Here is a 26820-nt window from a genome sequence, read left to right on the forward strand (position 1 = left end):
CACACTCCCCCCTCCCCCCCACACTCCCCCCTCCCCCCCACACGTTGGGGGACAGTGCATGTTTGGTTTAGTATCACTGGATGGGGAATGCAGTTTAGTAGAAGTGGGGGCTGGAACATGGGGCTTGGACCACTGATGAATTCTTGGTGTCTGTCAATATGGAGGGAGGGTATAGAACTGATAACACAGGAAGGGAATGGGTTGGACTTGTAACTTGAAGAGAAACCTCTGCCAATGTTGAATTTAATTTTTCTTTCATTCATTCCTGGGGAAATGGGTGTGTATTTGAATGGAAGTTGACTTGGTGCTGTGAAAGAGCAGAGGGATTTGAAGGGACAGGTTCACAGGATGTTAAAGGCAGCACCTCAAGTTGATGCCATTTTAAAAAAAACTAATGGCATTCCAGTATTATCACAAGGTGTAGAATATAGGCTTATCATTACCATAACTTTTATATAAGACCTTTAAGATGAGTTCCACACTATAGGAAGGACTGTAGATGTAAGATTTAGAACAGAGGGCAGAAGAAATGTCTTTAGAGTTGTGAGGCTGTGGAATTCACTTCCAGGTTTAGTAGTTGAGACAGAAAATATGTCAACATTCAAGTTCAGATTGAACAGATGGATCTGGGAACAGGGTGGGTAAATGTGATTGGAACTATTTGCATGTAGATAAATGCTGACATGGACTGGTCGAGTTGAATGGCCTGTTTGTGTTGTAATTTTATATACTTTATGTATCTTTCTGTGCCTTCTCTTTATCTACAGTATACAATCTGTGTGTGTCTCAACTGTTGGAAATGTAAATGTTCTAATCCTCAAACAAAAACAGAAAATGCTAGAGGAAACACAGATATTTAACACTCTGGGCTGGGCCCATCAGAGCTTGTTTATTTAGAATCCCCATTGCTGTGCAGCTGCTTAATCCTGAATCATTTCACACTGTACACATTCCCCCTGCATCTGAATTCAGATGTGGCAGCTAGGTGGTGGCAGCTAGGTGTTAACAGCTGAGCAGTAGGAACATAGGAACAGGAGTAGGCCATTCAGCCCCTCGTGCCTGCTCCGCCATTTGATAAGATCATGGTTGATCTGTGATCTAACTCCATATACCTGCCTTTGGCCATATCCCTTAACACCTTTGGTTGCCAAAAAGCTATCCATCTCAGATTTAAATTTAGCAATTGAGCTAGTATCAATTGCTGTTTGCAGAAGAGAGTTCCAAACTTCTACAACCCTTTGTGTGTAGAAATGTTTTCTAATCACATCCTGAAAGGTCTGGCTCTAATTTTTAGACTGTGCCCCCTACTCCTAGAATCCCCAACCAGCGGAAATAGTTTCTCTCTATCCACCCTATCCGTTCCCCTTAATATCTTTAAACTTCGATCAGATCACCCCTTAACCTTCGAAACTCCAGAGAATACAACCCCAATTTGTGTAATCTCTCCTCGTAGCTTAACCCTTGAAGTCCGGGTATCATTCCAGTAAACCTACGCTGCACTCCCTCCCTCCAAGGCCAATATGTCCTTCCGAAGGTGCGGTGCCCAGAACTGCTCACAGTACTCCAGGTGTGGTCTAACCAGGGTTTTGTACAGCTGCAGCATAACTTCTGCCCCTTGTACTCTAGTCCTCTAGATATAAAGGCCAGCATTCCATTAGCCTTATTGATTATTTTCTGCACCTGTTCATGATACTTCAGTGATCTATGTACCTGAACCCCTAAGTCCCTTTGGACATCCACTGTTTTTAACTTTTACCATTTAGAAAGTACCCTGTTCCATCCTTTTTTGATCCAAAGTGGATGACCGCACATTTGTCTACATTGAATTCCATTTGCCACAGTTTTGCCCATTCACCTAATCTATCAATATCCCTTTGTAATTTTGTGTTTCCATCTACACTGCTTACAATGCCACCAATCTTTGTGTCATTGGCAAACTTAGATATGAGACTTTCTATGCCTTCATCTAAGTCGTTAATAAATATTGTGAATAATTGAGGCCCCAAGACACATCCCTGTGGGACTCCACTAGTCACATCCTGCCAATGTGAATACCTACCCATTATCCCTACTCTCTGTCGCCTTTCGCTCAGCCAATTTCCTAACCAAGTCCGTACTTTTCCCTCGATTCCATGGGCTTCTATCTTAGCTAACAGTCTCTTATGTGGGACTTTATCAAATGCCTTCTGGAAGTCCATATAAATAACATCAACATCCATTGACATTCCCCTGTCCACTACATTGTGTCACCTCTTCAAAAAATTCAATCAGGTTTGTCAGGTATGACCTACCTTTCACAAATCCATGCTGGCTCTCTCTGATTAACTGAAAATTCTCGAGGTGTTCAGTCACCCTATCCTTAATTATAGACTCCAGCATTTTCCCCACAACAGATGTTAGGCTAACTGGTCTCTAATTCCCCAGTTTCCCTCTCCCTCCTTTCTTAAAAAGCAGAGTGACGTGCAGTTTTCCAATCGAGAGGGACAGTTCCTGAATCTGGAGAACTTTGAAAGATTATAGTTAGGGCATCTGCAATGTGCTCACCTACTTCCTTTAAAACCCTGGGATGGAAACCATCTGGTCCTGGGGATTTGTCACTCTTTAGTGCTATTATTTTCTTCATTACTGTTGCTTTACTTATGTTAATTTTATCGAGTCCCTGTCCCCGATTCAATATTAGTTTTCTTGGGATTTCCGGCATGCTATCTTTTTCTACTGTAAATACTGATGCAATTATTCAACATGTCCGCCATTTCCCCATTGTCAATGACAATATCCCCACTGTCAGTTTTTAAGGGGCCAACACTGCTCCTGACCACCCTCTTTGTCCTAATATAACTATAAAAGTTCTTTGTATTGGTTTTGATATCCCTTGCAAGTTTCTTTTCATAGACTCTTTTTGTAGGTCTTACTATCTGTTTTGTGACCCTTTGTTGATCTTTGTATCTTTCCCCATCGCCAGGATCTGTGCCATTTTTTGCCTTTTTGTATGTCCTTTCCTTATGTCTTATACTGTACCTTACCTCTTTAGTTGTCCATGGCTGGTTTTTTTTGGCAAGTAGAGTTCTTGCCCCTTGGGTATAAACCGGTTCTGTATCTTGTTAAATGTTTCTTTAAACATTTCCCACTGATCATCAGTCGTTTTACCCATTAACAGATTTGCCCAGTTTACTGTGGACAGTCTCTGTCTCATCCCATTGAAGTCGGTCATACCCAAGTCTAGGATCTTAGCAGATGATTCACTTTTTTACCTTTCAAACACTACATTGAACTCGATCATGTTATGATTGCTATTGGATAGATGTTCACACACAATTAAGCTCTTAACTAAATCTGATTCATTACTCATTACTAAATCTAGTATGGCTTGCCACCTTGTTGTCTCTAGGACATACTGCTGCAGAAAACTATCCCGGACACACTCAAGAAATTCACTACCTTTCTGACAGTTGCTAGTCTGCTTTCCCCAGGAGCAGCAACAGGCATACCTAAAAATGAGGTGCTAACCTGGTGAAGCTACAACTCAGGACTACATGCGTGCTAAACAGTAGAAGCAACATGCTATAGACAGAGCTAAGCGATTCCACAACCAACGGACCAGATCAAAGCTCTGCAGTCCTGCCACATCCAGTCGTGAATGGTGGTGGACAATTAAACAACTAACGGGAGGAGGAGGTTCTGTAAACATCCCCATCCTCAATGATGGTGGAGTCCAGCACGTGAGTGCAAAAGACAAGGCTGAAGCGTTTGCAACCATCTTCAGCCAGAAGTGCCGAATGGATGATCCATCTTGGCCTCCTCCCCATATCCCCACCATCACAGAAGCCAGTCTTCAGCCAATTCGATTCACTCCACGTGATATCAAGAAAAGGCCGAGTGCACTGGTTACAACAAAGGTTATGGGTCCCCGACAACATCCCGGCTGTAGTGCTGAAGGCTTGTGCTCTAGAACTAGCTGCGCCTCGAGCCAAGCTGTTCCAGTACAGCTACAACACTGGCATCTACCCGACAATGTGGAAAATTGCCCAGGTATGTCCTGTCCACAAAAAGCAGGACAAATCCAATCCGGCCAATTACCACCCCATCAGTCTACTCTCAATCATCAGCAAAGTGATGGAAGGTGTCGTCGACAGTGCTATCAAGCGGCACTTACTCACCAATAACCTGCTCACCGATGCTCAGTTTGGGTTCCGCCAGGACCACTCGGCTCCAGACCTCATTATAGCCTTGGTCCAAACATGGACAAAAGAGCTGAATTCCAGACGTGAGGTGAGAGTGACTGCCCTTGACATCAAGGCAGCATTTGACGGAGTGTGGCACCAAGGAGCCCTAGTAAAATTGAAGTCAATGGGAATCGGGGAAAACTCTCCAGTGGCTGGAGTCATAGCAAGCACAAAGGAAGATGGTAGTGGTTGTTGGAGGCCAATCATCTCAGCCCCAGGACATTGCTGCAGGACTTCCTCAGGGCATTGTCCCAGGCCCAACCATCTTCAGCTGCTTCATCAATGACCTTCCCTCCATCATAAGGTCAGAAATGGGGATGTTCACTGATGATTGCACAGTGTTCAGTTCCATTCGCAACCCCTCAAATAACGAAGCAGTGCGAGCCTGCATGCAGCAAGACCTGGACAACATCCAGGCTTGGGCTGATAAGTGGCAAGTAACATTCGCGCCAGACAACTGCCAGGCAATGACCATCTCCAACAAGAGAGAGTCTAACCGCCTCCCCTTGACATTCAACGGCATTACCATTGCCGAATCCCCCACCATCAACATCCTGGGGGTTACCATTGACCAGAAACTTAACTGGACCAGCCATATAAATACTGGCTACAAGAGCAGGCCAGAGGCTGGGTATTCTGCGGCGAGTGACTCACCTCCTGACTCCCCAAAACCTTTCCACCATCTACAAGGCACAAGTCAGGAGTGTGATGGCATACTCTCCACTTTCCTGGATGAGTGCAGCTCCAACAACACTCAAGAAGCTTGACACCATCCAGGACAAAGCAGCCCACTTGATTGGCACTCCATCCACCACCCGAAACATTCACTGCCTTCACCACCAACGCACAGTGGCTGCAGTGTGTACCACCCACACGATTCACTGCAGCAACTCGCAAAGTCGTCTTCGACAGCACCTCCCAAACCCGCGACCTCTACCATCTACAAGGACAAGGACAAGGACAAGGACAAGGACAAGGACAAGGACAAGGACAAGGACAAGGACAAGGACAAGGACAAGGACAAGGACAAGGGCAGCAGGCACATGGGAACAACACCACCTGCACGTTTCCCTCCAAGTCACACACACCATTCCGACTTGGAAATATATCGCCGTTCCTTCATCGTCGCTGGTTCAAAATCCTGGAACTCCCTTCCTAGCAGCACTGTGGGAGAACCTTCACCGCACAAACTACAGCGGTTCAAGAAGGTGGCTCAGCACCACCTTCTCAAGGGCAATTAGGGATGGGCAATAAATACTGGCCTCGCCAGCAACGCCCACATCCCATGAAGGAATAAAAAAAATGATGACTCAGACTAAGCACAGTAAACTGATTTTAAACTGTTTGAAATCTCAATTTTTAAAAACAAAACCACCAGCTTAGCACTGTTTATAAGGAATTTAAAAAATGAGATTGATTTGTCCCTAAACCCTCGACAGACTTACGCGGAATCGACATTGTTCTGGCAGAATTTGGTTGGATTTTCTGCAAGTCGGCCTTAAAGTGCCAATAATTCCCGTGGCCCACCTGTTGTTGAATTTTCTTGATTACTGATCCTGCTAATTTGATTTTTGATATTAGCTTTTGCATTCTATTAAGTCTCATTTATCAAATGAAAAACATTCAAATGTTGTGTTGTGATATGTAAATCTATATCGTGCGTGATTGATTTTTCTCCCTCTCCAGATATGGAACAAGCAGGATCGCCAGTGTATCCTTAATGTCTTAGCCCAGCTACTGTTGGATAAAGAATGCACACTGCTGATTGGACGTCACCTCAGGCCTTTGCTGTTGGATCTTCTTGAACGCAATGTGAAGGCGATTAAAGGAGGTGCATTCAACCATGATCTACACGAGAGGCTGTGTGTGGCAATGAGCAAACTCATTGATATCAGCCCTGATGTTATTTCGTAAGTCATTCCACTTGTAATTCCAGAGCTTGAAGAATCTAGCTGTTCAAATTGCTGTTGTGTAGAGCTAGATAATATTTTAACTTATTAGTGTTGCACCAAATTAAATTACAGAACCCCTGGCTCACTTAACAACAAATTTTTCGTTTCCTCTAATTTTCCATCTTTACTACTGATGGTGAGGAATGATTTCATGGGCCCTTTCTGCCTTATAGTGCAGCACCCGAGTGGCCATTCTTCATTTGTGTGCCTGCAGGGTGAGCCTTGGCAGACTGCTCAACATAAAGGCCTTTGCTGCTGAAGCCCATCCCATCCTTGGGTGGTGTCCACATCCACGCACTTATCAACAGGAGTATTTGGAGCACCGTCTGAAATGGGATCCATGTCTGTTTCTTTTGCAACCCCTGCCTTCTCAGCCCTGGGTATCCTGAGGCCCAACTGTAGCTGCTGCACTATTGCCACAGCTGAGATCTGCTAACTCAGGACAGTGGAGGAATGAAATCTGGGTTTTTCCCAGTCAGTCTGACTCATTGAAACACCACATGCTGCATTTAGCTGCTGAGCACTAAACTTATTGTTTCATATGTAATCACTTGTACAGCAGTCCTGAGCTGTGCATTGTTCTCCACATCCTCTCCATCAAGTCTGCCTACTTCTGTGTCTGCCCCTAACTCAACCCTCTCCTCCCCACAGCTGATAAAACATTTATCTATGCTTCGATTGCCTCCACACGATCCTTCCTGGCCTTCCATTGTCCAGTCTTCGTGAACTCCAACTTGTTCAAAACCTAGCTGTCTGCATCAGGTTCTACACTTAAGACCAACTCTCCCATCACACTCATTTTCACTGAATACAATAGCTCCCTGTTCCCAACGATCCAGTCGTTGTCCTTATTTTTAAATTTCTCTGCAGCGTTGCATCTCCTTCCCTTTGTGACTTTCTCCAGTTGTACATGCCTTGCTGCACCCTTTGATGCCCTGCATCTGTCCCCTGTGCATCTTTTCCCCACCCCTCTATTCCATCATCAGTGGCAGAGATGTCCATTGCCTTGGTTCTACTCTCTGGATTTCCATCCTACAATTCCTCTACCTCTAATTCTCTGTCCTTCTAAAAACTTGTCTTTGACCTAGCCTTCACTCACCTCTCCTGACTCTTGCTTGGCATGTTGCCCATTCCTCTTATTTCTCTTAAGTGCCTGGGGAGGTCTTACATTTATATAGTGCCTTTCATCATACAAGTTGGAGGAGGAAATTTGGTTTTAGATGCATTTAGTCAAAGGAAAGGCTTGGTGGTAGGGGTGGGGTGGGGGATGGTGTTTGATCTACACCTGACTTCAAGGTATATTACTTCATGTGTACTTTGGCAAGAATTCTTCTGTTTTCCTGCTGATCTATGTGGGCAACCAGCACAAGTGGACAAACTTTCCCAGTGCTATTCTCAGCTGGCACTTGAAAGCTGTCAAGAGTTCACTTTTCCCATTTTGTTTTTCCCTCCCCCCACCCCTTCATGTGCATACCCCTCTTTTCACCACTGTTGTGTTGCTGCGATGCAAGTTTATCCGTTTGTGCTTGTGACCCACAAAGCTGCAAGTTGTTCATGTTCCAATGTGCTGCCCTTTTTTAAAAACATAATGTGGATCAAAATTTGATACATAATAAACATAAACATTTGGAATTTTTTTAAACAAGTGTTTTGGGGTTTACTGTTCTTTCAAGTGTTAAAGGTGTTTGCGCAGAATGAGAAATTTTCACAAATTTGCTGTAGCGTTGAGATGCATGTAGTGTTCCTCTCTTGGTTGGAGCTAGTGTGAGAAATTGGTCACCATTCAAGCATGTACAAGCCCAATACGTGGCAGAAACACATTTTTCATGTAAATTTATGGTACTTCATGTTGAGCTGAGGATAAAAATGTCTGCATGCTCATCAGAATGAGGTGATTGCAGAGGAGAGAATGCTGTCATAATGAAGAACAAACAAATATGAAGTGTTCTTGTACCCATTATGATCGCATTTTTAAAAATTCATTCTCAGAATATGCCCTTGAGAAAGTGGTGGTGAGCCACCTTCTTGAACCGCTGCAGTCCAGTGCTATTGAATAGGGAGTTCTAGGATTTTGACCTGGAAACTATGAATGAATTGCGATATGTTTGTCAGGATGGTGTTCCCATACACATGTTGAGTGACTGTTGTACGTACAGCTTATAGAGATAATTTCCAGGGGATGCTTGGGAATTATTTTTGTGTGTCTAATAGCACATTAATGAATTTCATTTGTAATTTCTGTAACCTGTTTGTCTCCTGAAGGTTTGCACTGAGATACTTTAAGGATTCTCCACCAGTATTTCAGAGGTTGTTTTTGGAAAGTTCAGATTCAAGTACAGTTCGATATGGTCGGAAACGCATGAAGCTTCGAGACCTCATGAGTGCAGCGTGCAGACTCCTGAAGGAAAACTGGATAGCGTTCAGTGAATTGTGGGATTGGAGTGTATGCATTCCATTGTTGAGAAGCCACGATACCTTGGTCCGCTGGTATGTATAAGACTCATAACCTTTAACCACATATATTCAATCTATTTTTGGGGGGGGGGAGCTAATTTAAAATCATTAATTTGAGTATTGAAATTTGATTTAATAAGCCAGTTATGCAGAAATGCCCTTGAAGTGTATAATTTTTTTTAAAATTGGCAACTTTCATTTCTACTTGCTCCTTCCCATTTATGCCTCACAGCATTTAACATTTTAGTAGATGTATTGAAAGTCTGGATAAATGATCGTTCAAATAGCTAACTGCAAACTGAATGATCAGATCACAAATTATGTAGTGAATGTTTGATTCACAGCAGGTTTTTTTTTCCCTTGCCTGTACCCTCACTATTGGGTTAAACGTGTTGCAGCGCAACTGATTTTTGCATTTGTTATTAACTTGGTTCCGGCCCACTGCCTACTAATATGCAGGAGAGAGAAAAATTCCTGTACGGTATCTTTTTGTAACCATAAAATAATTTGTTCTTGCAATGATGTGGATTAAGATTTACATGTGCTGTTCCAGAAATAATGTAATACAGAACAAAAACCTGAGGGAGGGGAGCACTTGTGGGAGATGTTTAGCAGCAAAGAGTGGTCTTTGAACCTTACAAATTGTTCTGTACCTGCTTTTTATAATCTAAATGCAAAACCCTCTACAGCATCCTTTTGATGCATTGTGGCCTTCAATATTACTTTTTTTATACCTCCCTTATTAATAAAAACTATCCTACACTTCAGATTTCCAAATGCGCTATAGATGGGGTTGATAGCGGAAACATTCCTTATGCCTGCAAAACTGTATTGTCTGGCCATTTGGTGGAAACCTTGTAGCATGTCTGGTCTGTACGGCTTAATACCATACATAGTGTATTTGTCAGCTGGAGTATTGTATATCACTTTTTTAAAATCTTTCAGGTACACAGCTAGCTGTCTTGCAGTTGTAACAAACATGAGTGATGAACAGAAGAACCATTTCTTCAAGAAGATTCTCACTACAGAAGAACTGACAAATTTTAGACTCCAGTAAGTTTGTCATACCAAGGTTAAATCATCTAAAGTAAAGGAAACTTGCTCCACCTGCTAGATGGCATTTAAATCTTTGAAGAACTCCATCTTTAGTATATTTATCCTGAATTGGTGAATGACTTCAGATGCTTGTTGAGAAGAAATTTGTGAATTTTTAGCTTAAAAGCTTAATCTTTTGAACCAGTTTCAGCTTTTAGTATTTCATGTGTGTTTTAGTTTCTGATACCATGTAAAATTATTGCAACTTATAATTGTGTGCTGGTCAATGGTATATTTTATATAACACAATGCAGCAAGATTCACAGATAAAATTAGGCCTTGGGCATTGAAGAGCCAACTAGGAACTTAATGGAAAGTATATATGTGTGATGCAGACAAATGTAACCTGTAAGTGTGCTTGTAAAAAGAGATGTCTTTCATAAGAGAGATCAGATTTTACACTAATTTTATGAAACTTTTTTTTCAAAGTGGACAAGTTTTAAAACTCTGTATAAAAGAAATGTTGGAACTAGAAAAGGACATTTAGTTTGATTGGCCTCTGGCAACCATTCCTGTTATGAGCTTTTTGAATAAGAACTTATGGATTTCTTTTTCCATTGACAAGTAATTGATTTTTCTTTCCACTGGGAAAAGTAACTATCCTGAGTTGTTGCACCAGTCCACTTGTCTAATATTTTGGGTTTGAGCACATACTTGCCATTTAATTACATTTAACAGAAGGCAAACTTTGTCATTTGACTTGTGCTCAAATTATAGTGACTGGTACTGCTTCCTTGCATTAGTGAGTGCTGGAAGTTTGATCTTGGAATGTGCCGAACTCTGCTTCTGATTTTGGTGACATTCTTAATGATTAGAGCTGGCTACTCGGTCATTGGGAATCGGTAGTGCAGCAGGTCATCCAAGTAAGTTTTTTTTTGTTGGGTAGACATGCTATTGATACCAATTGATTATTAGCTATTGCAAAATCAGCAACATGTTACTATACTTTGTTTTACACTGCACCAAAATCATACTGGTAGACTGGAATAATAGTCTTACCATAATGGGCTGTTGTAAATAACGCTTATGATCTTAACAATTGGGACTTTCTGATTTTAGCTAGACTTAAGTGGCCAGTAGCTTCTCGCAGCATAATTTAGTCTGGTGGTAACTGTTGTGATTAATGTTTAACTTATGCTTTGTCAGCACAATATCCAGTTTAAAAATGGTGCAGAAGCAGTAGGGACCAAAAGATGGTAGAGGGGTGTATTCATATACACTTGTGTGTATAAATATTTTATTATAAAAATTGACTTTTCAGTTTGCAGTGACATTGCTATGTACATAGTTCAGAACAGTTATTTTGAAGTGAAAGGGAGCTTTGCTTATGTTTCTGCCTTCCCTCTTTATATGTCTCCATGATTAATACCCCTACTGATGTGAAACTTAGATTTGTGTTCTGTTTTTTTTAAAAAAAAACATTTTGCTTTGCAGGTTGTTGGAAGGTGATCTGTTGCTGAATGTGGAGAAGGCCTTGGTTCTGACAAATCCTAAGACAACTCTGTGGCAGAAAGAGAAACAGCAAAAATATACACAAGGGCAGATATTGTCTGGAGATCTGTCTGAGAATGTTGTTGCTTTATGTGGAGTGGTGTTACCACGGAAACAACGCATCCATCAGGACCAGGTGGAACAATCATTGAGATGCATTTATCATTTAGAATTATACTTTTTTAAAACTGGGGTTTTGTGATCTTATGACTAGGCCAATCCATACTAATCAATGAGTAACATCATGGGAGATATATTAGTCTTCAAAATGCTGACATTGTGGAAAACATTGAGAAAGCTAAGAAATTTTGTGTTCTTAGAACTATTTGAAGTTGGAGCGTATATGTCAACCCCGCAGCCATTATAAACATGTATTTAGAATTTCTTCAGCGGCCTTTATAGATAAATACACAGCCCATTGTATTACTGAGTTACACAGACCAGTAAGATCAGAGGTTAAGTCCTTTTCCTATGTCAAGTTAGGTCACCTCAATTTTTGCTATCTCCTCTCATCGTCTGAGGATGTTGATTCCTTTGAATGTGGTTCTATTCTGGTACCTTGATTAATCGGCTGTTTTAATGTGAGCCTTAATGGTGATCTTCAGGAGGTTATTTAAGTACAGGACACGTTGCAGCTGACCCCAAACCTGTTCTCTTCTGACGTCCTCGTGCATGCACTTTCTAGCAGAGGTCATAAAATGTACAATTTTACCTGTTGCCGGCTATGAAAGATCTGTCCATTACTTCCATTACCATAGAACCTCCTCAATGCTCCTTGCATTTGTGTGCATTATTTTAAGAGCTTACTTCTACACTTTACTCTTCTCCCTGGCATTCCCACTCTTCCTGATCTCTCATGGGTTCATAGTTTTTCAGCACAGAAGGGGGCTATTTGAACCAACATGCCTGTGGCAGTTCTCTGGAAGAGATAGCTACTTAAATCACTTTCCTCATACTCAGATTTTTCTTTCAAATATGGCTCGGATAATGGAATCTCTTCCTACAGCTGTCACTGCTGCTGACCTCCTTGTAGGTATTGGACAGCTTCAGGAACCTTGTGCTTTCTTGCCCTTTCTGCCTCCTTCTACATCCGTTAACTCCAACTGCCTAACTCTGTCTGGAACATGTGATCCAAAAAGGCCTCATTCCCTCAGATGTCCTGGAATGCAGAGTTGGTCCTCAAGCCCAGCAATTTTGCACCTGAGATTCCACCATCAGGTACCTGATGGAGACATGTCTCCTGGATATCTTGTGAATCCAGGATAGCCCACGTTTTGTGTTCCACACACGCCCGGCAGGCCCCTACCCCTCCAATTCTAATGTTATGAACTTGACTGAAAATAAAACGTTTACTCCCTGACCTCTTAATCCAGGTGTTGAAGCAGTCCAGGTCACGGTATAGCTCGGAGAGAAAATGTTGCCCAGTTTTTCCTTCTCTAACGGAGGGACACTGAGACCAGGCACCTATGAGACTTGCAGCTACAAAAATGTTTGTCCATTCCCACGAGTATGGAATCTCCTATTACTACTGGATTTTTGCACTTCAGCTCCCTCTTGGCCCAATTGCTCCATGGTGGCCTCCAAGTTATTGTGGTTATCATAGGTTTTCAGTCAGTTCAATACTCTTAAGGGATCTCTGCACTGCCTCCCATCTCACTTTTTCCTACTCTGACGGCCACCCACTTCCTTTCTTCACTAACTTGCGCTGCCTGTGGAGCGACTACCTCCGAGACAGTACATTCCAGGAACTCTTTAGTTTCCCATATATTGACAGTGTCCCCAGCTGCTCCTCAAGCTCAGAATCTTTGGGCTCAAGCGCAAGCAGTGGAGATATTTCCTGCACACGTCATCCTGGACACACACAGCATCCAGGACCTCCCGCACTTCTCAGGCTACAGCTGTTTCTTCCAGCTCGCATCTAAGCTAAACTCTTCAAACTGTTTAAAATGTGCCTCGAGGATGATCTCTCACTAAGGCTAAACTCCACACTGTACTGGTCCCCTTGTACTCTCCTAGTCTCTTGTTAGCACATTGAAATTCTGTGCAGAATGTAAACTGAAGTCTTGCAGGAAATATCAATTGTATAAATGAATAAGAATTGTAATTTGGGCACTGCTTAAATATTTATTTTTTATTTACTGCTGCAGATTATTAATCCACTATTTTGGGCAGCAAGTGAGGTGGCCTGTTTGTGTGCATATTTGTGCATACGTTGATGTAGATGTTTAGAATTTTTGAAGAACTAGATAATTGAATGTCCACACAATCTTTAAGTTTCAAAATGTGTCCTTAGTGGCAATCTATATAATGTAACTTTGATCTTTGGATTTTCTGTAGAGTTGTGAAATAGTCACTTGGTGATAACTAAATGATTTGTGACCAGCTTTTATATATTTTAAAGGATTGCTATTTTTGACAGTGCAATTTTTTTTCTTTTTCTCTTCAGTGCATCAGTAAGCCCCTTGTATTAGTAGCTTCCACCTACAGTTATCTGCAGAACCTGGCTATGGCAGTGGTGTCTCAGAATGCTGTGCTGCTGGAAGGACCAATCGGCTGTGGTAAAACTGCTTTAGTAGAATATTTGGCAGCGCTTACAGGTCGACAAAAGCCACCTGACTTTCTAAAAGTACAGCTCGGAGACCAGACTGATAGCAAGGTATGAAAGGAAGACATATATAAAGAACTTGCATTTATATAGTGCATTTCACATCCTCGGCATCCCAAAGCGTTTCATTGTCACAGGCGGGAGTGCTACCTTTTGGGGGGAGAGGAGAGGAGGAGAAATAAAAAGGCAAATGTTTATGATGCTGAGTTTCAATATTCAATGCAACAGTGTGCAAGCGTGCCTGCCCACTTTGTGGTTTCAACATGTGAAATGCTGATGAGCTCAGTTATAGGCCACTGAGTATTTATTTGTAAAATTTAATGATTAGTGACCAATTTCTGCTTAGTTTGATTTATGTAAATTGTTGTCCAAGATATCCCATATGTGTCCAGACCAAATAAACTTGTTCGCAGTGAGAAGGTTGTTTTGAAAGTTAGATTGTATCAGAAGGACACACTGAGCATACATCTGTTTGAATGCTTGAATTTCTACAATGGAGTTGTAACTTCCAGGTCACTGAATTACAAAAGAGATCAATGTTTCATTTTGTGACGCATTTTGTGAATCTGGTTATTGATTACTAGTTACTTTCAGTGCACATACAAATTTAACTTCTGTTAAGTGAATAGGTTGCATGTCTGGAAATTATTTCTAAAGCCAGGATTTTGGTTTGAACACTTGGAAGTAAATGCACGCAGTCCACCCTATTTGCATTTAAATCTGAAGCAAATTCTTAAAGACCTGCTTTCAGCTACTCTATTGTTACACCAGATTACGCTTTCACTTATCAAGATTTTTTTTTTACCTCTAATTGTCTAAATTCCATTTTTTTTTGGAGAAGGTAGCAGTGGAGTTGTATTTCTGTTCTCAGGCTTTTGTTGATGCCAGCCTGACTGCCTGAAGGTCTATACGAATCTCTACTACCATTCTGCAACTGGGACTAGGCAGATCATCTGCCTCGCTCTCTGTCTTTTTGGTCCTCCCCCGCCCACAAAAAAAAACTATGCAATCTGAGAGCTGTATCTTGACTTCCTCTTGAACTGCTTAATTAGGGAGAGTCTGAAGAAGGTATGTGAACAGAATTATCTCCAGGTGATGCCACAAACTTGCATTAGAATGGTTGTTGTTTCCTAATGTTTTTTTTCTAATCTGAATTTATTGAACAGTAATTTGTTCTGGAGGGGAGAGAAATTTGCATGTTTTAACAACTCTAATGACCCACCTCTTAATAATTCTTGAGCACAATTTTTTATTTGTATATTAGATGTTGCTGGGAATGTATCGCTGTGCGGATGTTCCAGGGGAGTTTGTTTGGCAGCCTGGATCTTTGACACAAGCAGTAACGAATGGATATTGGATCCTCCTGGAGGACATTGACTATGCACCTTTAGATGTGGTATGTACCCCTCTGAGCATTGCATGTTTGCGTGTTAAACCATGGTTTTGATTTTTTAAAAAAATATAAAATTGTCCAATTGCAGTTTATAGTATAAGCAGCACAAGACTATAGAGATGTTTGATTACTCATGTATACAGCAGATGCATAATTTTATTACATGAATCAGCAAGACAGTCGTGTGCAGAGTGGATCTTTATTGAGTTCAGTGGAGTAATTCAATTATTCATTGAACTACATTCTGTATGCTACCATTGGCACAATCCTTGTGCTTCTATCTCGTGTTGAGTTTTATGCTCGTGGGTATCTCTAACCCTTCAGGGACATGCTAACTACCTCGTGAACCTGACCTCTGCAGTTTAGGTCCATAAAGGTGCTCTTCTAATTGGGCCTATTCTAAATCAGTGTGATTTTTGTTTTTAACCTAAGTATTGAATTTTACAAAGTACAAAACATTAGTAAACATTCATATGTAAACTTGCCAAAAGATACAACTAGTAGTTGTAACTTTCACTCGAGCTCATTTTCCCAACACAAGTTTTGGTGGTCAGATGCAAAAATGTTAATTGAACAGACCTATATATCTGTGCTTTTATCATTTAGTTGCATATACACGTATATTTCAGGATATTTAACTTTTTCAATTCTTTATTTAAATGCACTAATTCCTTTTGTATTGCAGATATCAGTGCTGATACCTCTCCTGGAGACTGGAGAGCTCCTGATTCCTGGACGTGGTGATTGCATAAAGGCAGCAACTGGGTTCCAGTTTTTTGCTACTCGAAGGTCAGGCACTGCAAACGACTATTGTCTCAATTGTTTGGAGATGATGAGCATACTAGCACAACAAACCGGATGTTGAAGAATGTTGCTTAGAATAAAACATAATGGGGTAGATTTTCAACTTGTCGCCCTGGCATAAAACTGACATTGCAGAGCGGCTGCCCGTGAAATCAATGAAAATGAAAATCGGGCAGCTGATCTGCATTGCCAGTTTTACGCCAAGGTGGCAAGTTGAAAATCTACTCCCATGTTACTGGTGCCAGTTAAACCATATGTTCTGTTCAAAGAATTGTGTAATCTAGAGTTCAAATTAAAACAATTTATACCTTCTATAGTATATATTTAAATAAAATTCAATTGCTAAGTTTTCCTGCTTCCTATACCCTTCTCCAACCATAAAACCAGTAAGCAACTTGCTCCCTGCAAGTCACTGTTTGCATTTGAAGTAATTCTTGACCATTAATGATTGGAAGCTTGAGTAAGAGCTGTTCAGGGTGACTGGACTGAGATGCATTCTACCCCCACCACTTGGGAGACAGTGAGATCTGTGATGTGAAGGTTGTTTTCAGGCAAAAGAGTGTTGGTTTTAGCATCCAATCATTTACAGTAGGTATTCTTCACATTTTTGCTGAATTCTGGCAATTTCATGAGAAGCATTCTTAGAAATGAGAGATCTTGCTGAGGATCCTTCATTAACAACTTCAAACTGGATGTGAACTTACATAATTTGTATCCAGTAGAGATGAGGACAAATCGAGGTCGGGCACTTCAGCTGAGCTATATGTCCAGTCGGCCAAAATTGCATTGCTCTGATTTATTGCTGAAGAGAAACTGCTTATTCAACAGGATATTTGAATAACGGCAGCAATTGAACTGTGCCAAGTGCTGAAGCATGAGCTGCTTTTTTCTTTCCTTACCTGCAAGTCACTGTTTGTATTTGACCTCTCCTAGGCTGTTTAGTAGCAATGCTGGTTGGTATAGACAACAAAACACTCATGCAACTTTGCTGGACAAACTCTGGACCAAAATCCAATTGGACAACATGAACAGGGCAGAACTAAAAGAAGTGAGTTTTTCATTTTACTTTTTTGCTCATGTGCTTTCATCTGAGACCCCCCCCCCCCCCCCCCCCGTGATTGAAACTGCTTCCATCACCCTTTTAGGCAGTGCAAAAACTCGTGGGTATAGAATCATAGAAAATTTACAGTACAGAAGGAAGCCATTCGGCCCATCGTGTCCGTGCCGGCTGAGAAACGAGCCACCCAGCCTAATCCCACTTTCCCGCATTTGGTCCATAGCCCCGCAGGTCACTGCTCTTCAGGTGCACATCCAGGAATTTTTTTAATGAGTTGAGGGTTTCTGCCTCTACCACCCTCTCAGGCAGTGAGTTCCAGACCCCCACCGCCCTCTGGATGAGAACTTTTTCTCATTTCCGCTCTAATCCTTCTACCAATCACTTTAAATCTGTGCCCCCTGGTTATTGACCCCTCCGCTATGGGAAATAGGTCCTTCCTATCCACTATCTAGGCCCTTCTTAATTTTGTACACCTCAATCAAATCACCCCTCGGCATCCTCTGTTCCAAGGAAAACAACCCCAGCCTATCCAATCTATCATCATAGCTAAAATTCTCCAGTCCTGGTAACATCCTCGTAAATCTCCTCTGTACCCTCTCTAGTGCAATTACATCCTTCCTGTAATGTGACCAGAACTATGCACAGTACTCAAGCTGTGGCCTAACTAGTGTTTTATACAGTTCCAGCATAACATCCCTGCTTTTATATTCTATGCCTCGGCTAATAAAGGAAAGCATTCCATATGCCGCCTTAACCACCTAATCTACCTGTCCGACCTTCAGGGATCTGTGGACAGGTCCCTCACTTCCTCTACACCTCTCAGTATCCTCCCATTTATTGTGTATTCCCTTGCCTTGTTTGCTGTCCCCAAATGCATTACCTCACACTTCTTTGGATTGAATTCCATTTGCCACTTTTCTGCCCACCTGACCAGTCCATTGATATCTTCCTGCAGTCTACAGCTTTCCTCCTCACTATCAACCACATGGCCTATCTTTGTGTCATCTGCAAATTTCTTAATCATGCCCCCTACGTTTAAGTCCAAATTGTTAATGTATACCACAAAAAGCAAAGGACCTAGTACCGAGCCCTGCGGCACCCCACTGGAAACAGCCATCCAGTCGCAAAAACATCTGTCAACCATTATCCTTTGCTTCCTGCCACTGAGCCAGTTTTGGATCCAATTTGTCACTTTCTCTTGGATCCCATGGGTCTTTACTTTTTTGACCAATCTGCCATGTGGGACCTTGTCAAAAGCCTTGCTAAAATCCATGTAGACTACATCACTTGCGTTACCCTCATCGATCCTCTTTGTCACCTCCTCAAAATTCAATCAAGTTAGTCAGACACAACCTCCCCATAACTAATCCGTGCTGACTGTTCTTGATTATCACTTGGAAAGGCATGGAGTAGTTTACCCTGTCCTTCAGAATTGATTCCAATAATTTGCCCACCACCAAGGTTAGACTGACTGGCCTGTAATTACTCAGTCTATCCTTCGCTCCCTTTTTTAAAACAAAAAGCTAATTTCCTCATGTCGCCTGTGGTTCTTATGGCAATCACCTTAAATCTGTTTCCCCTGGTTACCAACCCTTCTGCCACTGGAAACAGTTTCTCTTATTTTACTCATCAAAACCGTTCATAATTTTGCATAACTCTCCCAAATTTCCCCTTAACCTCTTCTAAAGAGAACAACCCCAGCTCCTCCAATCTCTCCACATAACTGAAGTCCCTCATCCCTGGTACCATTCCAGTAAATCTTTTCTGGTGCTCAGAATGGAACACAATACTCCAGCTGAGGTCTCACCAGTGTTTTATAAAGGTTTAGCATAAATTCCTTGCTTTTGTACACTCTGTCTCTATTAATAAAGCCAAGGATTCCATATGCTTTTTTAACAGTCTTCTCAACCTGTTCAAAGATTTGTGGACATACACCCCAGGTCTCTCTGTTCCTGCAACCCCCTTTAAAATTGATTATTTAGTTTATATTGCCTCTCCTCATTCTTCCTACCAAAATTCATCACTTCACACTTGTGTTAAATTTCATCTGCCATGTGTCTGCCCATTTCATCAGTTTGAATGTTCTCCTGAAGTCTGTTACTGTCCTCATTGTTTACTGCATTTGAGTTTCGTGCCATCTGCAGATTTTGAAATTATATCCTGTATGCTCAAGTACAGGTCACTAATATATATCAAAAAGAGCAGTGGTCCTAATACCGACCCCTGGGGAACACTACTATATGCTTCTCTCTAGTCTGAAAAACAACTGTTCACCACTACTCTCTGCTTTCTGTCCCTTTGCCAATTTCGTATCCATGCTGCCACTGTCCCTTTAATCCCATGGGGTTTAATTTTGCTTATTAGTCTATTATGTGGTACTTTGTCAAATGCCGTTTGAAAGTCCACATACGCATGAACCGCACTACCCTCCCTCCGTTACTTCATTAATCACATGCCATGCATTATAGAAGTTCCGCACCTATTTATCACTGCAAAATACTGGCTCCATGCAGTCGGGCCCTTGAGCACCATTGTATATTCGTAGGCGCATCCATGGTGCGTCATGCTGTACAAATGAGGCACACTGGGGGCTGTGGCAGTTTGCTGAACAGATGATAATTGTTTTGGAAAAGGCAATTAAATATAAGACAAACTTCTGTAAACTAACTTGCGCTGTAATATTGGTATAGGCCTTAAAGTAGTAGACTGCCAGCTATATTCACTGCAGAATGGCATGTAGGAGAGGGACAATAATGCACATTTTATGGTGTTGAGGTTTTAAGCATGTATTTATTCCTGGTTATAAAACTTGTGCATCTTGGTGATTTGGTTTCTTTCAACATTTGCTATCTTGAACTTCTTGTTTACAGGTGTTAGTAAACCGGTATCCGAGCCTGGAAATGGTAATAGATCGTCTTTTGGACATTTACTGCCAACTGACTGGCAAGAAACATCATGGCTCACAGGTCACCTTGGCTGGAAATCATGGGAGCAAACAAGTGCCTGATGAATATGAATCAAAAACTGATGAAAAAGACATGTGTCTTGAGGGAAGAGGATTATCTTTAAGGTTTGTAACAGTTTATTTTAGTTTGTTTTAAATAGTAACTTAGTGTTCTGTTCTTAAAAAAACATTTCTACTTCAATCATAGTCATAGGAGGGAAGGAAATTGCATTTTCTATCTGCAGCATGATGGTTAATGCTGAATATACAAATTTCAATTGAAATTCAGAAATAAATTCAAGGCTCACCAGTGTTGCACAGTGCAAGAAGGAAAAATTCAGTGGCATGTCAGGCAAAACTTTGTATGAAACTTTGGGCAGGTGATGCAGAAATAGTATTTAAAACTGACCTGTGAAAATAACTATTACAAATTAGTATGTGGTCGTGGTGCATGAACTTCTATTCAAGTGATGTTTAGAAGGTTAAAGTACTGTCTCTTTAAAGAGGGATTCATTGCAACAGGTAACACTTTTTTAAACCAAAAATGTCATTACAATATTTTTTTTCCTAAATTAAATACTGATAACCTCATGGCTGATAGGCAATTGGTGTGGTTATGCTATTGTGCATAATAGAACTTCTGAATTACTGTACAGATGTGATGGTACCATCTGGATTAATGACCATCTTCAATAGTGTTAATTTGGGTCTTTCATCTAAATTGGCTCAATAGTTCCGACCACTTGGTTTGCCACCAATGCAAACAAAATGTGACTTTTCCTTTTAGGCATTTAATGTACTTTAGTCCAGTACTTCCTTAGTTGGGAACAATCCAGTGAGATTTCCATGGATTATCTCAGTCAGTCTTTGCTCAAATTGCCAAAGTAGATTGAGTCCTATGGTATGTGTTCCCGTACGGCCAGGTTTCCCTTCACCAGATGACTCGAGAGACTGATACAAATTCTGCTTCCTCTTCAGCCCACACCCTGCCCCACTGCCCCCCACCACACTTGGAAGAACCTGAGTGCAAATGTCCTCCTCAACTGATTTTAAATTTTTGGGAGTGGAGTCAGTTCAGTGCCCAATGCATGAAGTAGCATTAACATAGCACTAATTTTCCTGTGTTCCTTTGCCTACTTCTCTGGCTGCTTCCAAGACTCAGGTTTGTCCTCCCTCGTAGGAAGAAACAACAAAAAGAATACTGTTGGGAATTGACATTATCTCATTGGAATGCTAATACAGCCCACTCACTCACTAAGTACAGGCTGGATACCCTTTATTTTCTAATAATGCCCCTTTTCTTTCTGGCTTTTAGAGGAAACTTTGCTGAATTCTAACATAACACTAACTGGCTGGGGAGTGGTGCATGACTGGCTAGATGTGAGAAGAACCTGAGGGGGGGGGGTACATTCGTGTGGAAAATATTCTCGGTAGCTATAAGGGGTTGGAAGCAATCTGAGGCTAATGCAAGAGAAGATAAAAGTTTACATTTTTTGATTTGGGAGGGGGGAGCGGGGAAGGGAAAGATGGAGTGAGTCTGTTATGTTAAGCATATGGATTTTTCCTTTTTCCACCCCTCATTTGTCTGGCCAGGCAATGTACGTCTGTGTTTACTTCCTATCCCGCTTGGAGACAGTGATTTGAAGGTGCTTGACAATTTTATCGGGGTTTCCCTTCAATTTTTTTTCTTCATCCCCTGCAGCAATTCATTGGGCCACTTTTTTTTTAAATGCAATTAAATTCCATGCTTAGAATGTGGTATCCTGTTGCATTGCTGCATTGTCCAGGAATCGACAAAGAATGTTCAGCACAGAAACAGGCTATTTGGCCCAGCAGGTCCATGCTGGTGTTTATACCCCATGTGAGCCTCCTTTCATTCATCCATCATCTAATTCTATCATGGTATCCTTCTATTCCCTTCTCCCTCATGTTTATCTAGCTTCTCCTTAAATGCATCTATGCTTGTCATTTCAACTACTGTGGTTGCGCGTTCCACATTCTAACCACACTCTGGGTGAAGTTTCTTATTGGCTTTGTTAGTGACGATCTCATATATTTATGTCCCCTAGTTCTGGTCTCCCCCATAAGTGGAAACATCTTTACGACTACCCTATCAAACTCTTTCATTATCTTAAAGACCTCAATCAGGTTACCCCTCAGTCTTTTTTTCTGGAGAAAAGGGCTCCAACCTATTCAATATTTCCTGATGGGTATAACCTCTCATTTCTGGTATCCTAGTAAATCTTTTTTGCACCTTCTCCAGTGCAATAGTGTGGAGACCGGAAATGTCCACAGTACTCCAAATGTGGTCTAACCAAGGTTCTACACAAGTTTTGCTTAACTTCTCTGCTTTTCAATTCTATCCCTCCAGAAATGAACCCAGTGCTTTTTTTTTAAACCTGTCACTTGCTATTTTTAGTGATTTATGTATCTGTACCCCTAAACCCTCTGCTTCTCTACCCTGTTTAGACTCTTATTTTCCAAGGAGTGTATGGTCTCCATTATTCCTACCAAAATGTACCACGTCACATTTGTCTATATTGAATTCATTTGCCAATTACATGCCCATTCTGTGCGTTTATTAATGTCTTCCTGTATTTTGTTGCAGTCCTCCTCCAGTATTAACTACACCCTCCAATTTGGTGTCGTCTGCAAATTTTGAAACTGTACTTCTGATTCCTGAGTCCAAATTGTAGATAGATTTCTCTTTTGCCAGTCTGAGTAACTATCTTTAACCCCTATTTTCTGTTTTGTAGCCCGCTTGTTATCCATTCTGCTACTTGTCCCCTTACTCGACATGATTACACCGTAGTCATGGTTCCTGATAACTTAAATTCGTGCTTTCTTTTGTGACTCCTTTCCTAACTATTAGTATTTTCCTTTGTCTGTGTGCTTAGTGTATGCCTTTTACTTCACTTTCAATTTTGCCCTTATTTCTTTATTCCATGGTGTCATTACTGGCTAGTTTATTTTTGCTTTTTACTGTGATGTATTTCTCTTGGACTCTGATCACTATTTCATATGTTTCTGACTGATGTTCTATTTCTTCCTTTGGCAGTACATTTTTCACACTGGCTGAGAAATGAATCCTGCACACGTTGTAAAAGCTCCATTCCCTGTGCCTCTTGCCTGTTTGGGGGTAGTTAAAATCTCCCATCACTATTCTATGCCCTTTACTCATTTTATATATTCCTCCACCTCTTTTCCGCTATTAGGTGGTCTGTCGGATACCTCTATTAGTGTGATCGATTCCTTATCTTTTATTTTGTTTCTATCCTTCTGTTAGTTATGTCCCCTTTTTCTACTTCCCGTATGCTATCCCTAATTAGTACAGCTGTTTCTCATTAAGTTATAACATGCAATAGTTAGTTGCCAGTCCTGTAGATGAATGGCCCATCAGATGCTAGGTGGAAAAAAAAATGTTGAACCTAATAGGTGGTAATTTGTGCGGCTGCAATGTAGGATGGTAGAATGATACAGCACAGAAGGAGGCCACTTGGCCCATCGTGCCCTCTTTGAAAGAGCTACCCAATTTGTCCCACTCCCCTGCTTATTGCCCATAGCCCTGCAAATTTTTCCTTTTCAAGCATTTATCCAATTCCCTTTTGAAAGTTACTATTGAATCTGCTTCTACCACCCTTTCAGGTAGCGCATCCAAGATCATATTTCTTTTATATAAAAAAAATTCTCATCTCCCCTCTGTGTCCCTGAATGGTAAAAAAGTAAGAGACAGTGCCCCAAACCTAAAATTTAATTGCAGAAATTAAAAATTGCTGTGCTGCTCCGCTGTTGGCTTTGCAAAAATGACATCTCGCCCTAAACCGCTCCATTTTTTAGGAACTTGCTGTATTTGCCCTTTAATTGCCCATTAAATTTGCCACAAAGTTAAGTCTAGTTATTACAAGTGTAAGTACCCTTTTAATAACAAGTGTTGTTGACTCAATCAATCTCGCTGGCTCTGAAAATGAACTATTACAAATGTGGCGTCTCATTACTTCAAATTTTGAATTTTTCTGAAATTTTAAAAATGCCATTTTAAACTTTTTAAAACTAAAGGTTAGCTGTACTTCAAGTAGATAAGTCACCCATTCCGAATGGGATGCATCCTAGGTTGCTGAGGGAAGTAAGTTTGGAAATTGCAGAGGTACTGGCCATAATCTTCCAATCCTACTTGGGTACGGGGTGGTCCCAGAGGATTGGAGAATTGCAAATGTTACACCCTTGTTCAAAAAAAGGTGTAAGGATAAACCCAGCAACTATAGGCCAGTCAGTTTAACCTCAGTAGTGGGGAAACTTTAAGAAATGATAATCCGGGACAGAATTAACAGTCACTTGGACGAGGGTGGATTGATTAGGGCAAGCCAGCACAGATTTGTTGAAGGCAAATTGTGTTTAACTAACCTGATAGATTTTTGATGAGGCAACAGAGAAGGTGTTTGATAAAGTGCTGCATGGTAGGCTTATCCGGATTGCGGCCCATGGAAAATAAAGGGGCAGTAGCAACATGGATACAGAATTAGCTAAGTGACAGGAAACAGAGTAGTGGTGACCGGTTGTTTTTCGGACTGGAGGGAGGTGTACAGTGGTGTTCCCCGGGGGTCCGTGCTTTTCTTGATATATATTAATGATTTGGACTTGGGTGTACAGGGCACAGTTTCAAAATTTGTAGTTGACACAAAACATGGAAGGGTAGTAAACAGTGAGGAGGCTGGTGATAGCCTTCAAGAGGATATAGACAGGCTGGTGGCATGGGCGGACACATTGCAGATGAAATTTAGCACAGAAAAATGCAAAGTGATAGATTTCAGTAGGAAGAACAAGGAGAGGCAATATAAACTAGAGGGCACAACTCTAAAAGGGAACATAGATCTGGGGGTATATGTGCACAAATCGTTGAAGGTGGCAAGGCAGGTTGAGAAAGCAGTTAAAAAAGCATACGGGGTCCTGGGCTTTATAAACCGGCATGGAGCATAGAGTTTGGAACTCATGATGAACCTTTATGAAACACTTTCAGCCACAACTGAAATATTGTGTGCAGTGCCCAGAACTGGACTTTAGGAAGGATGTGAAAGCCTTGGAGAGGGTGCCGAAGAGATTTACTAGAATGATTCCAGGGATGAGGGACTTGAGTTATGTAGATAGTGGAGAAGCTGGGGTTGTTCTCCTTGGAACAGAGATGGTTGCAAGGTGATTTGGTAGTGGTATTCAAAATCATGAAGTGTTGACAGAGTAGATAGAGAGAAACTGTTCCCATTGGCAGAAGGGTCAAGAACCAGAGGACAAAGATTTAAGGCGATTGGCAAAAGAACCAAAGGTGACATGAGGACAAACTTTTTTACACAGTGAATGGTTAGGATCTGGTATGCACTGCCCGAGGGGGTGGTGGAGGCAGATTCAATCACTGCCTTTGAAAGGGAACTGGATAAGTACTTGAAAGGCAAAAATGTGCAGGGCTACGGGGAAAGGGCGGGGGAGGGGACTAGCTGGATTGCTCTTGCGTAGAGCTGGCGCAGACTCGATGGGCCGAATGGCTGCCTTCCGTGATTCTTTTCCTTTGTATTTTTCTCTCCTTAATCCAATATTTCTTTATTTCTCTTTTAGTACCTGATTTGACATTCAGTTCACCCCCTTTAATTTACCCTTCTGCCCTCCTTGTGTTTATTTCCCAATCCTTAAATCTCATTGGTTAAAGAGATACCCTGTTGGTTGTCCTGTTCACTCAGGTCCCAGATGCCCTGTTTCCACATTATGCCCTTATCAGCTTGTACCTTCAGCAACGTAGTGGGCAAAAATGTTTTGAGCTGAAGGGTGCAGGAGCAAGTCTAACTAACGGTAGATGCCCTGCTACAGCACAATCTGGCCCCATGAGTTTGATTGTTTCTAAACATGAACTTTTTATTGCATCAACCATTCAAAATTGTAGTATATTGAAATAATTGTTTAAAAATAATGGACTCCAAGCCCTTGCTTTAATTAAAAAAAATACAGAAAAGCTAGAAAATTTTTATTTGGAAAGGTGCATCCTGCACTTAAATCAATTTTTGAATTTCTATCGTCTTTACTTTTTTCTTGCCCTTTCCTCTAGCTTTTTAAAAAAAAATTGTCTGGTATAATACTGTATGCTTAACATTTACCATAATGTTGCTGTCACGAATTTATTGTAAACTCTGCCAGTTTGCATGAAATTGTTTTGCTTTATTCTTTCTAGAGATTTACTGAAATGGTGTGAACGAATAATTCATAATTTTGACAGTACTTCCTCTTCTACGGCCCTCTGCATCTTCCAAGAGGTAAGAAAGAGGCTAATTTACACCATTAAAAATTGTGAAAACGTTTGGTCAACATCGGAAACATTCACTTTTTTTACCAGAACTGATTATCTGGTAAAGGGTGTACAAATGTTAACCTGTCTTTTTTTTCTTTCCAAATACTGATGGATTTTTTTTATTCGTTCATGGGATGTGGGCGTCGCTGGCGAGGCCAGCATTTATTGCCCATCCCCAATTGCCCTTGAGAAGGTGGTGGTGAGCCGCCGCCTTGAACCGCTGCAGTCCATGTGGTGATGGTTCTCCCACTGTGCTGTTAGGAAGGGAGTTCCAGGATTTCGACCCAGCGACGATGGAGTGGCGATATATTTCCAAGTCGGGATGGTGTGTGACTTGGAGGGGAACGTGCAGGTGGTGTTGTTCCCACGTGCCTGCTGCTCTTGTCCTTCTAGGTGGTAGAGGTCGCGGGTTTGGGAGGTGCTGTCGAAGAAGCCTTGGCGAGTTGCTGCAATGCGTCCTGTGGATGGTACACACTG

The 26820-nt window shown here is 41.4% G+C and overlaps 1 protein-coding gene across 1 annotated transcript in view; it reads left to right on the forward strand.

Moving 5' to 3' along the window:
- mdn1 (midasin AAA ATPase 1) overlaps positions 1–26820 on the forward strand; it is a 178672-nt gene that overhangs the window by 2935 nt on the left and 148917 nt on the right. Inside the window, exons 2-11 of the mRNA XM_067985297.1 lie at positions 5910–6133; positions 8438–8662; positions 9575–9682; positions 11159–11351; positions 13662–13871; positions 15085–15216; positions 15899–16002; positions 16951–17065; positions 19945–20144; positions 26227–26308. Coding sequence (XP_067841398.1) covers positions 5910–6133; positions 8438–8662; positions 9575–9682; positions 11159–11351; positions 13662–13871; positions 15085–15216; positions 15899–16002; positions 16951–17065; positions 19945–20144; positions 26227–26308 — 1593 coding nt within the window. The remainder of the gene's footprint in view (positions 1–5909; positions 6134–8437; positions 8663–9574; positions 9683–11158; positions 11352–13661; positions 13872–15084; positions 15217–15898; positions 16003–16950; positions 17066–19944; positions 20145–26226; positions 26309–26820) is intronic.

This window comes from Heptranchias perlo, chromosome 5, assembly GCF_035084215.1.
Source record: "Heptranchias perlo isolate sHepPer1 chromosome 5, sHepPer1.hap1, whole genome shotgun sequence".
NCBI classification, from domain to species: domain Eukaryota; kingdom Metazoa; phylum Chordata; class Chondrichthyes; order Hexanchiformes; family Hexanchidae; genus Heptranchias; species Heptranchias perlo.